The 11,469-nt window shown below is 48.5% G+C and overlaps 7 protein-coding genes across 7 annotated transcripts; 4 read left to right on the forward strand and 3 right to left on the reverse strand.

Annotated features, from left to right (window-relative positions):
* Positions 1–301: 301 nt before the first annotated feature.
* Positions 302–2,621, reverse strand: HO173_003210 (uncharacterized protein; the record flags this gene model as incomplete). The annotated part of the gene is made up of 5 exons (XM_037305138.1): positions 302–588; positions 682–757; positions 920–1,011; positions 2,136–2,316; positions 2,373–2,621. The coding sequence occupies 5 exons, from the start codon at positions 2,619–2,621 to the stop codon at positions 302–304; spliced, it is 885 nt and encodes a 294-aa protein (XP_037168003.1).
* A 179-nt stretch (positions 2,622–2,800) lies between these two features.
* Positions 2,801–3,145, reverse strand: HO173_003211 (uncharacterized protein; the record flags this gene model as incomplete). The annotated part of the gene is made up of 2 exons (XM_037305139.1): positions 2,801–2,961; positions 3,019–3,145. 2 exons carry the CDS (start codon positions 3,143–3,145, stop codon positions 2,801–2,803), a joined length of 288 nt encoding a protein of 95 aa, XP_037168004.1.
* A 541-nt stretch (positions 3,146–3,686) lies between these two features.
* On the reverse strand, positions 3,687–3,944 carry HO173_003212 (uncharacterized protein; the record flags this gene model as incomplete). The annotated part of the gene is made up of 1 exon (XM_037305140.1): positions 3,687–3,944. One exon carries the CDS (start codon positions 3,942–3,944, stop codon positions 3,687–3,689), a length of 258 nt encoding a protein of 85 aa, XP_037168005.1.
* Positions 3,945–4,537: 593 nt separating this feature from the next.
* HO173_003213 (uncharacterized protein) lies at positions 4,538–4,702 on the forward strand (the record flags this gene model as incomplete). Its single annotated transcript, XM_037305141.1, has 1 exon — positions 4,538–4,702. The coding sequence occupies one exon, from the start codon at positions 4,538–4,540 to the stop codon at positions 4,700–4,702; it is 165 nt and encodes a 54-aa protein (XP_037168006.1).
* Positions 4,703–6,141: 1,439 nt separating this feature from the next.
* On the forward strand, positions 6,142–7,674 carry HO173_003214 (uncharacterized protein; the record flags this gene model as incomplete). The annotated part of the gene is made up of 1 exon (XM_037305142.1): positions 6,142–7,674. The coding sequence occupies one exon, from the start codon at positions 6,142–6,144 to the stop codon at positions 7,672–7,674; it is 1,533 nt and encodes a 510-aa protein (XP_037168007.1).
* A 223-nt stretch (positions 7,675–7,897) lies between these two features.
* On the forward strand, positions 7,898–8,249 carry HO173_003215 (uncharacterized protein; the record flags this gene model as incomplete). Its single annotated transcript, XM_037305143.1, has 2 exons — positions 7,898–7,905; positions 8,039–8,249. The coding sequence occupies 2 exons, from the start codon at positions 7,898–7,900 to the stop codon at positions 8,247–8,249; spliced, it is 219 nt and encodes a 72-aa protein (XP_037168008.1).
* Positions 8,250–9,680: 1,431 nt separating this feature from the next.
* HO173_003216 (uncharacterized protein) lies at positions 9,681–10,868 on the forward strand (the record flags this gene model as incomplete). The annotated part of the gene is made up of 4 exons (XM_037305144.1): positions 9,681–10,098; positions 10,152–10,290; positions 10,325–10,724; positions 10,773–10,868. The coding sequence occupies 4 exons, from the start codon at positions 9,681–9,683 to the stop codon at positions 10,866–10,868; spliced, it is 1,053 nt and encodes a 350-aa protein (XP_037168009.1).
* Positions 10,869–11,469: the final 601 nt, after the last annotated feature.

Consider the following 11,469-nt stretch of genomic DNA (forward strand, 5'->3'; position numbering starts at 1 on the left):
AGATGTGTTTTGGAGCACGAGGTGTCTGAAGGGCGGATTCTTGAGGTTGTTGGGAGGTGAGTAAGTTAAAGGTAGAGGATGATTAGAGTAAGATGAGGTGGATGGTGATCCTGGGTTCTATGTTAGCTGTCGATCACCTAGGAAGTGAATCTGTAATCGATTACAACCTTGACTCAACTCTTTTTGCAACTTCTGTGAGTGAGTGAGTGAGTAATTGCATAGATACCCAGAAGTTTTCGGTGCTCTCCGATATTTACCAGCCTGCAGCATTGGTCAGGTGGACCGTCAGCATATTCTCGAATCAAAAGACGATTCGAATGAAACCATACCCGCTCTGCGGCTCCTCCTTGATCCCCTTACCGCGCTTCTTGGTGGGAGTCCTATTGCTCTTCCCCACGCGGCCGCCGATGGTCTTCTCCTTTGAGGGAGTGCCGACGGTAGACTTGGGCTTGTTTGGCGTGACAGTGGCGGAGAGGGTGCCGCGGGCGGGAGCTTCGGGACGCTCGCCGGAGTCAACTTCTGCTTTCAAGGCCACTGCTTCCTTCTTGATGATGCTGAAGCGGCCTTCGATTGAGTCGTAGGTGGCGCCTGTGGGTTATCAGGATAGGCAACGGAGAAGCAGGAGATGGGAGGTGGTAGATTTGAAAAAGGCTGGAGGATGCTTGAATCGTTGCCACATACCGTTTCCGTACTCTACATGGACGCGATCTTGCGGTAGTCGAGCTGGAAATTGAAAGTCAGCATTGTTCTTGAAAGACTTGAGGTGTAAGTGTGAAGAGAGCGACGCTGCATTGACAGAGACAGAGGGTGAAAAGGCCGAGAAGATGGAGAATGTAGAGGACCGCAAGCAATGATCAAGAGACTCTAGTCATAACTTGCAAACCACTTAATATGGCATGAAGTAAAGCTGTGAGCATACCTTCATATCCTGGGCAGCCACCATTGCCGCCAGGAGGCGGGTGAATGCTTCCGGGTCTTTCCAGTTGTCCGAGGAGCAGAAGCTGTGAAGGTCTATACGGAAGTGAGTTGTCCAAGCTTCAAAATCAGAGTGCAATTTGAATAATGTGAGGTGTTCGAGTTAGTAAATAGAAGTAGAGATCGAATGATTTGGACCAGAAAAGAAAGCTTAGACTTACAGTAACGAAGTGTGGTGAGAGGAAGCGTTGTGGTGGGACGGAGTGAAGGTGATGTGAGTCCGAAGAAGCAGCTTGGATACAACAGCTCAAAGATATATATATAATCCTCGGAAGCCAAATCTTATATCCGAAGCGCAATCTTCTGGTAAAGCAAAGCCTGGAAGGATGCAGACAGGCAAAATCTTCCACAGAGTCTGCTTCAAGGACACAATAAACAGAGCATACAACAACCGACCCCAAGAACCTAGAGCAAGTATTTGTATCACTCCTAGACCTTTCGCGAGCTTGCAGAAAGGCCCTCGAACTGCCTCTCTCAAGGCTCCGGCAGCACACGACTTTTCCCGTCGCTCACAAGCCAGCACAGCTCCCCACGCTATGACTCACACCTATCCTCCGTTGCAATCTTTCCCTGCGTTTCAGTACATCAAATAAGATGCAGCGCATTGTCTTCAAGAGCAAAATTAAGGAGAATAAGTGTGAGGGTCAGCTTGAGAGCAATGACGATAAGGTTGCAACACGGGGTGAGGTATGAGTATTTGCAGATGCGGTGATGCTGCCGTTGAAGTTCTTGACCATGGCGACCATGAGCTGCAGCTCCTTCTCGCTGAATTGAGACATGAGCGGATTGGATGTTTACTGCTAGTAAGTGTCTGAATTTCAGAAGGAGGATCAGCAGTGCTCGAAGTCAGTGATCAAAACAACCGGAGGCATAATGGTACTAACAGATTATTGTAGAAGGAGGATATTGAATAAAACAGTAGATGAAGGACCAGTATATGAGTATCTAATGGACAAGTTGCTTATTGTTGTCAATGGTTGGTAAGGGTTTTCGAGGAAGAAAGGAAAGGTGAAATTTTAAAGTGAGAGTTCGCTGTGAAGTATTTATATGTACCAAACTTCCAGGAGGTATAATAAGGAGCGCGGGTCCGCGTTTCACTGGCAACTGAACTGTGAGAGAGTCATCCTTACACGCGCGGGGGAACGGTAAGGTACGCTTACCGGGACAAGCGGCGTCTTTTGGCTGCTTGGAATGCCCTTTGGATGGTTGTATATGTCGATCGGCTGTGGCACTGCCACGAATACTCTTGTCGATAGAGTCCCAGATATGATCTAGGAACATTCCAATATACGCGACAAACAGCGTGAGAAAGTCTGACTTGTTGGGCCAAGTCAGTCCGAGCTTAGCTCATGATTTAACCCAAAGGTTGGCTCTCAGAGACGCAAAAGGTTACGTACCCTGCCTAACCCCATCTCGCCGGCACACCAGCCCCCCTCACACTCACCCTTCCCCTGATAAACCATCCGAATAGCCGCGATAAGCTGGTGCTTGAATAACTTTATCATGAGACCAATAATCAAAACCATACTCGACTGAGCGATATCGTAGGAATCGTCGCCAGTCATAGCGCAGTTGCGAAGCCAGTTCCCCTCGTCCTCGCTCTCGCTCACATGATAAATTAAATCGAACTCTGCCTTCTCTGACATTGGACATGTGACGTTGACCTTACGACGCTTGTTGCGCGAGGTAGGAGGGATGGGTTCCTCGTCCTTTGGTCGGGAGGATCGATCCCCGGGATAGAATATTTCGGAGCTACTTTATCGTACGACAGCGGCGGAGCTTCTTCGTACCTTGGTAACTTTAGTCGCAAGGTATGCGTACAGGTTCAGTATAAGGACGGTGACCCACCGAGCTCAAAGTGGGACTGTCCTGCCCTCTCTTCTGCATAGCGTCTCTCCTCGAATGAGGACCCTTCTGCGAGCAAATGATGTTGCGGGGTCGACGAGTAGGATGGCGGGTGGAAGGGCAGTTTGATCGTGAAAGGCACTAGTTACGTGAGTCAAAATGTTCCTAGATAACTTCAGTATGGTTGTGAAGACGTACCGGACACCGGATTTGGGTGTTGCTTGTCTACTGCCATCAGGTCCTCTTCCTTGTGCAGAACAGCTTCGGGGAAAGCTGGAGTGGGACCCTTGCCGCTAACCACGGTGTCAGCCCGGTCACCACACATAATTGAGGTGAGATAGAGATACCAGGGCTAGTCGGCTGTTTTCGCTGCGGTGTCGGAATCCAAAAAGACATTACGCGTGAGGTGCAGGCCTTGCAGGTACCGAATTGCATCATAGAAATGTCGGTCGTGGTAACGGCCTCGTGAGTGTCGACTGACTTATACACCCAGGCTTCGCTGGCTTCTGCCATGATGGAATCCTGACGGAGCAACGCTATCAATCTTGCCAAAGAGAGATCGCTAATCTCCACTTCGGCCTTTGGCTTATTCAACTCCGGACGCTGCACAGTGACCGCGCTTTATGGCAGCCGGAATTGACCATCAGGATAATCACGATAGACAATGATTCCTTGTTGCGAAATGGTTCGAAGAGCTCCTTCGTATGTCAAGGGAGAGGGCTATAGAGATGTCGACACCCAAGGAGAGGGCCGGGTGGCTGCTGCCGCCATCATAGGGTGCTCTGGTAAGGTAGTTTCAGCAGGCGCAGGGGTCACGCTGGGCACGTCCTTGAGTCTCTTTCGCCCTTTGTTAATGAGATAAGGCATCATACCCTCGCATAATGCTCCTTCCACTTCGTTGAAGCTTCGGCGACAGCGTTCAGGTCACTGGCGAACTTATCAAGCCACTTCGAAACAACTTCATCCATTTTGGTTGCGTAGATGTCACGCCAGCTGCTGTTGATTCTGTCTTCTGCTTCGAACAAGCCAAAATCTTGAGTCAAGGGGTCACAAAACTTCTTCCATCTCTCCCACAAGGCATCCTTCCTCGCGGCAAAGACCCTCCATGATGTATGCTTTGCCATAACTGTTTGCCCGGCCATGCGGTTTCCTCGAAGCCCGATAATACCTTCTACGCCATGATGTAAAAGACGGCGCGGTGTGTATGAGGTTGAGAGGGGAGAGGAAGTAGTGGTGGGCGAAGTGAGGAAGACGTGGTAAAGAATGTGAGATATGTACGGAGCCAATCCACTAGTGAGTTCAGCCATTGAACGTAAAGTTCCTCTCTGTGGGCTATTGTCGATGGAGACCTTGATATCAAAAGTATTATTACTGCGATCAACAGGTGCGGAATTAAATATGAAGTTGTTATCTCGAACAGTAGGTCCAAAGGATTATAGTTCATGGCAGAGGTCGGGTAATGTGTTGAGTTGATTCTTCACTACACCTGATTAAGATTCAGGTCACCCGCAGCAGTGTGCGAATTCACCACACGCCTATGTCCACACTCACTGACGTCTTAAATCCCAGCTAACAGACCTACAGCCTGACTTTACAAAGATCTCACGACCCTTCAAGACCCATCAGATTGCAAGATCCTATCAATCCATCATGGTTAGACAAGCAAAAGTTGTGGCCGATGAGCTGGGCGGAGAAGACCCAGGAATAGCCAGCGACGATGTGTATTATGAGTCCCCAGACCCTCATGTACGATGGCGGCAATTACGAACCCACCCCTGATCCGGCTAAGAAGGACGCAGAAACCTCGAATAATTCACGTGCGTGCAAAGTGAAGCTCATGTTCGAAGGCGAGACTTCCCTCATTCGAGACTTCTCTTTCTGAGCAGACCTTCACCCGTCCCAGAGCGTGAGCGCGAGGATGAACTGGTCCACGGCTGGGTGATTCGACTCGATGCAACAAGCGATATCAGCAACTTACATTATCTTCGGACAGTCCCCCGTCAAACTAAATATGTGCTGGGGCGCGGGGCTAATCAGTAGTAGAATGCGGAGGACTGGTTTTTGACTATCTCTGATTCTCAGGGAGACCCCTAAAACCCCTCGGACCCTTCGGGGGCTCTCCGAGGGCTCTCCGAGAGCTCGTGCCAGAGGGGCTCTTCTCGCAAGCTCGACAGACGAATACTTTATCAAATTTCGTCTACGCTACATTATCTGAAAGCGCATAAGTAATTCTACAACTCTACAGACTTAATTTATTATTCATTATTAGGGGTTTTCAGAGTAACTTTTTTCCGCGTGGAATCGTCGGAGTTTCGGAGTTTCAGTGATTCGCCACCAAAATCTGGTGGCGAATCACTGAAACTCCGAAACTCCGACGATTCTATCTCCGAGAATAACCGCCAAAAAAGTACGGTTATTATGGAATATTCAAATATTTAGATATTCGGATATTCGTAGACACTTCACGTGACTATTTTAGGTAAATTTCGAGTATTATTTGGGCCTTCCTATTCTTTCTATCTATCTTCCACACGCCTATATCCTTTTAACACGCCATAATAGAAAAGAGAAAGCCCACCGTCACTCTCAGCGTCACTCACCGTCACTCCCACCGTCACTCCCACCGTCACTCCCACCGTTACTCCCACCGTTCCCACCGTCCCCCCACCGTCCCCCCACCTCCCCCACCGTCCCGTCCCACCGTCGCCCACTCCTCCCACCGTCACTCCCACCGTCACTCCCACCGTCACTCCCACCGTCACTCCCACCGTCACTCCCACCGTCACTCTCACCGTTACTCCCACCGTCACTCTCACCGTCACTCCCACCATCACTCCCACCGTCACTCTCTCTAACACTCAAAGAACTTGTAACCCTAAGATCAAATGGTTGTAATAAGATATAGATCTTATTATCAATTGATTCTATGCACGAGACGAGGCAATCACACCGATATTCATAGAGGAAAAGGAATCGAAGAAGGTGGCTTTGAAGATTTTGATTTTTTTTTTCCAGCTTCCTCTTTGGGACGTACTAGTACCCGTTTGTACCCGCGTTTAGATCGAAGATGAGGAAATAAGACCGTAGCGTGAGGCAAACCCTTTTTATTCAATTTTTTTTTTTTTTTTTTTTGGGGGGTTTTGGTATGTAGGAAATATTCACTCCCTGCGTACATTGTAGCACTAACTGCGACTGCGGAGTGGCCATTAAATCTACCCTATCAAATTCAAATACTCCTCCCATTTGACTTTGTACGATTACCGACTATCCTCCTAGTAGTACGCACTCGGTTCACCTACCTGTACTCCCTTTCCTACAGTTATGCCACCAGGACGGCCCAAGAAAGACGTAGAGTCACACAAGGAGTTCATCCTCCACCTTCATGACCAGAACAAGGAGTACAAAGAGATCTTACGACGTCTATCTACTCAGCGCGGCTTTAACATCAGTAAGAATGTGCTCGAGCAACACCTGCGGATATGGGCCAAGAAACGCTACGATAAACCAGAGTGCAGGGACGAGACACTCCGCGATGCTCTCATTGCGACTCTGTTCCTTCAGCAAAACGCAAATGATAAAGAGATATTAGTGGTACTGGAGGCGAAGGATCTACGTGTGACTTCAGATAAGCTCCGGCGATTGAGAGTGGCAATGGGTTTGAGAAGAAAACGTCCGCTGAAGGATGCTCGCTCTCATGATGAGGAGATTATACGCATTATCACAGAGCATCTGGATCAGGGTGTCATTGGTGGCTGGGCCCTCACGCATCTTTACGCATACTTTCGTCGTAACGGTGTGTTTATCTCGAGGAACGATATCATGTACACCTTAAGACTCGTGGATCCGGAGCGCGTCAGTGGTAGATACCAGAAGAAACAGCACAGAAGGAAGAAGTTTTTGGTAGCCGGCCCCAATGCTATATGGTCAGTTGACGCCCACTGCAAGCCAGAGATCATTGGCATTCAGATCTACGCCGTGATCGATGCGTACTCCCGCAAGGTCATCTGGATCTATGTGGGAGGCTCCGGACGCACAGCTGTCAGCGTCGTAAAGCAGTTTTTGATGTATATGGAAGAGCATAAGATTATGCCGGAAAGGTTTCGTTCAGACCGGGGTGTTGAGACCATCCTTATTGCCGATGCATTTCATCAATTGTGTGAAGTACAAGAAGATCGATCGGAAGAGGATCGTGCCATTGAGAAGTGCTGGATGTTTGGCAAAAGCACCGCTAATCAACGTATTGAATCTTGGTGGATGCATCTACAGTCCTCACAACTCCGTCAATGGGTGCTCTTCTTCGACCGGTTGAAGGAGGAAAACCACTTTGTAAAGGATCGGCTAGCGGATACCATTGCTGTGTACGCTATCTATATGCCCTTGGTTCGAGCGGAGGCCTTTGAGTTTGTTAAGAATTGGAATGAGCACCGAATTCGCAAGCAAAAGACTCGCCCGCATGTGACTTCCGGTTTGCCATGGTTTATGTACGAATATCCCGAGGAACCAGCGGTGGACTGCTCCAGCGTACCGAATCCTGACCTTGTTGATACACTTCATCAAGAAGTGGAAGCATACGATCTGGATGAGTACCTTCCCGCGGTGACACTACAGTGGTGTCATGAGAAGATGCGATCGCTTAGTTTTGATCCGGCAACTTTGACGGCAAAGGATGTACTTGAGGAGGAGGGAATGGGAAGACGTGTGCACGGTCACGTTTTTGTCCTTCTCAAGCAGGAGGTCGAACGGCATCTCGCTGTGGGTAACAACAGTCCAACCCTGACGTTAACGCAGATACCAAAGGGAGCTGGGTCTTGGAAGCCTTCTGAAAAGGCTATGACAGCCTTTCATGAGGCTTAGAGGAATGAGGAGCCAGCGGAGTTCAGGGATCACATGGATAATGTTCTTGCAGAGTCAGATGATGAGAACTATACGTCTGAGGGCGAATTACATTTTCATACCCCAAACTATGCGATCCTTACAAATTCATACCCCATCTTACATTTTCATACCCCAATGGGGTATGAATTTGTAAGATGCCATTAATAGGGGTATGATTATGTAAGTTGCCATCTACAGGGGTATGATTTTGTAAGTTGCCATAGTGGCCTGGAATTGCTACCTAAGGGCCTACTTTCGAAATTTTGCAGAGGCTTTGAACCATCAAGGAGAGGATTAGAAGTAAGGGAATCTCTCCGACCGCATCTAATGAAAATTTTAACAGCTCCAAGACATCAGACGGAAGCCGAGCGGGCCAACTCGAGGGCCAAACGCAAGCACCCCACCCCACAACACCACACCACACCACCGTCATCGACAGCGGAGTCGACGACCACTACCTGACGCTCAGTGGAGCCTACCGACCGCCATCTGCCAGGCAGCTACCGCTATCGTTCAAGACCCCCGTCCTCTACCTCTCTTTGGCATATCACTAACTAAGGTGACAGAAGCCCGTCGTCTTTGACCACCACTACGTCCTCTGGTACACTTTACACTTCCAGGGCACAGGGACGGCTACATCTACAAGTTGGTGGCATCTTACATTTTCATACCCCAAGAAATGGCAACTTACATTTTCATACCCCAAGTAGTGGCAACTTACAAATTCATACCCCATTTTTTTGGTGAGGGGTATGAAAATGTAAGATGGGGTATGAATTTGTAAGGATCGCATAGTTTGGGGTATGAATTTGTAATTTGCCCATACGTCTGAGGGTCAGGCATCGGTCGACGGTGAGGAAGGTTAATCGTTGGCCTCCTCGATTGATACTCTTCCATTGTTCAAAGGAACACACACCTCATGAGTCTCTTCCAACACACACTTATGATAAGTGTGTGTTGGAAGAGACTCATGGTAAGCATGCCACTCTCGCACCAAACAAAGCCCCTGTTTCCCCAGCAAATCAACAGGCGGCCCGGTAAAACCTCGGACATCGTGTTTTTGAACGAATTGAATTCATCCGAAGTCCATATATTGCGCCCATGCCTCACTTTTTAGTACTCAGAAATCGATTGCTCAGACGCTTATCGTTCAACCCACTTCACATAAGCCCTACCAAGCATGCTCCCCTTGTTAGCATACTTATAAAGGTCTTCCGAAGCCATGGTGCGGCATCTGCAGGCCTCACTGTCGCCGTTGGTGGCCTCGATCGATATCGACTATCTGGTATGTCATGGAGAAAACCACCAAAAGATCATATGATATTGTTTTAAAGTTTAGTGCTCGCGGTTCGGTTCGGCTCGGGGGCACCCGGACCAATCATATTGCACCATCCGACAATTCCTTCTCTGCCCGAAAATCAAATATCAAATAGCCACTCAATGACAAGATACCTATTCAGCCACCATTTCTACATTTCTTCACTAAATCTCTTCAAACTGAAAGCCCATTAACGCTTGAGTAGTGTGCTCGCGACCATGTATTTACTAGACTCTTGAAGGACCTCGCTGTCGCCTACACCGCCTTTATAAAGATAGATTTCTCTACAAACCTCAAAATGGTGGCGTTTCTTTGCAGAGGTCTAGAATGCTTGTTTCTTATTCAATTAAGATACCGTGAAGAGTAAGGATACTTCGAATGTTACTCTTTCGAATGGTGTTGCTCCGCAGAGGGGGTTCATTGTATGGTTGTGGAGTGTTTTAGACTTTTGACCGATATGCTCGGTTTCCTCTTTCGGATTCTTAGTGGATATGCTCGGTTCGCTGTTCGGGCTGTATTTGTTGTTCGGGCTGTATTCGTGACCGAGTATGTAACACCGAATGTGTAACCAATTGTGTGACCGAGGTCTTTTGATTATGAATATCTCGCTATTGCCCACATTATTCGACTGTCTCTCTCATATCTACACCCATACCTATTACTGATTATGGCCAAATTTACACGTTTCTGTGAGGATCTACCGGGCTTCGATCACCACACATTACGGCCTGGAAAAGGATGTGTGGGCTGTGGAGTCGAGGGCCGGGAGCAACAGCCAAAGGCCCCAATTTCTATCATAGATATTCATGACTCCCCCAGGCCAGCACGCATGCTTGGAAAGAGAGAGACGCCGGCTAGTTTGAGTCGTACTAGCTCCATTACCAGGGACCAGGCTCTCAACGATACCCGATCTCATGCAGGTAGTCGGGCTATGCACACAGGTGGCATCAGTGATCGTGCCCGATCCAATGACAGTGGTGTCACAGCGTCTATTTCCAAGGCTTTGGTGACACCGCGTCATCAATTCTATGATCCAGCAAGCCTAGATCTTCTGGAGCTTGAGTATACCAATAATAAGTCTTTTCGTACGTAATTACCATTGCTGAATAGTTGATGTTGACTGATCCAACAAATATAGGTTCTATCTCACTGAGATTAGTGGATAAAAATCTACCTGGGCTGGATATCGAGCAATGGATCAAAGAAGACATGGTTCCAGAAGGTGAAACCTGGAATGCTATCATCTACGATCCTCGAGTGACTCGTCGACGGCAAAGGTCCTTCTTCTACACCACGTCGCTTTCCACTTAGTGTCCTTAACAGCGATTTCACACGCGATATCCTCCAAGCCTGCAAGGAAGAGAAGGGTGAGCGCACGCTCTTCATAGTATGTGAAATACCGGATCCGGATTACCTGCAAGCAGTGGAAAGTCCCATCAAGGAAGACAAGGCTACACGCAAGAAGGCAGCCAAAAAGGAGCCGGAGTCGAAGAAGGATAAGACCAAGAAGGAGAGTAAGCCTACACCAGCGGAGTTCAAAGCACCGTTGAGGCCTAGCACACGTGCAACGAAGAAGGATCCGGGCGAGGACTTGCAAGGTGACGTTGTTGAGACTGGTAGTCTTAAGCTGGAAGGGATCAAAGAGGAAGGTCTTGAAGTTAAAGAGGAAGGTAGCGGTGAGACTGAGAGTGATGAAGAAGAAGACGATGAGGTATGATCTACATGTCTACGAAAGCTTCTTGTGTACTGACTATTCAAGGTGGACCCGTCTAAGTCTCATAAGAGGGGTGCTTCTGTTACATCGCCTGAAGGTAAGAACGCTACAAAGAGGGGTGGAAGAGTAGCGCCGAGATGAGGCTGTCGTCTAGGTATGAGTTGAAAACAGGTAGCATTTGTGGTGTCATGATTTGTGGCCACTGGTGCCGATGTCTTTCTTGACTTGCGATGCTGACATGCGCCTCCATGATACGCCCTGAGGTCGCTCTCATTTGGCAGGGTAGCGCAAACCCTCAGTTGGCGTTCATCTGATATTTTTCTACCAGCCTCATTCTTACCATGTGCGCTGTTCGAACCGATGGTGACATGACCTTATCATTAATAGCTAACCGTCCACCACCCATATCGGACCGAGATATGGGTCCTAGCTACCATGGACGGTGCTCGGTAGCGGCGTCCAGTACACCTTGCCGTCGCCAGACCTCACTGCCGTACTCGAGATTTTCGTCATCCGAGTCCATGCTGACATAGCCTCACCAGCTCACCTAGCTATCCACCACCCACATCGGACCGAGCTACAGGTCCTAGCTACCGTCGGGTTTGCTCCTTGGGACGGGCTAATTACCGAATCATACCCCGAAACTATGAATCCTTACCGAATCATACCCCTAATTACTGAATCATACCCCTACACCAAAATTTGGGGTATGATTCGGTAATTAATTGGGCTAATTACCGAA

Source organism: Letharia columbiana (assembly GCF_014066305.1).
Source record: "Letharia columbiana isolate WasteWater2 chromosome Unknown Sc0000007_s0, whole genome shotgun sequence".
Taxonomy (NCBI): Eukaryota; Fungi; Ascomycota; class Lecanoromycetes; order Lecanorales; family Parmeliaceae; genus Letharia; species Letharia columbiana.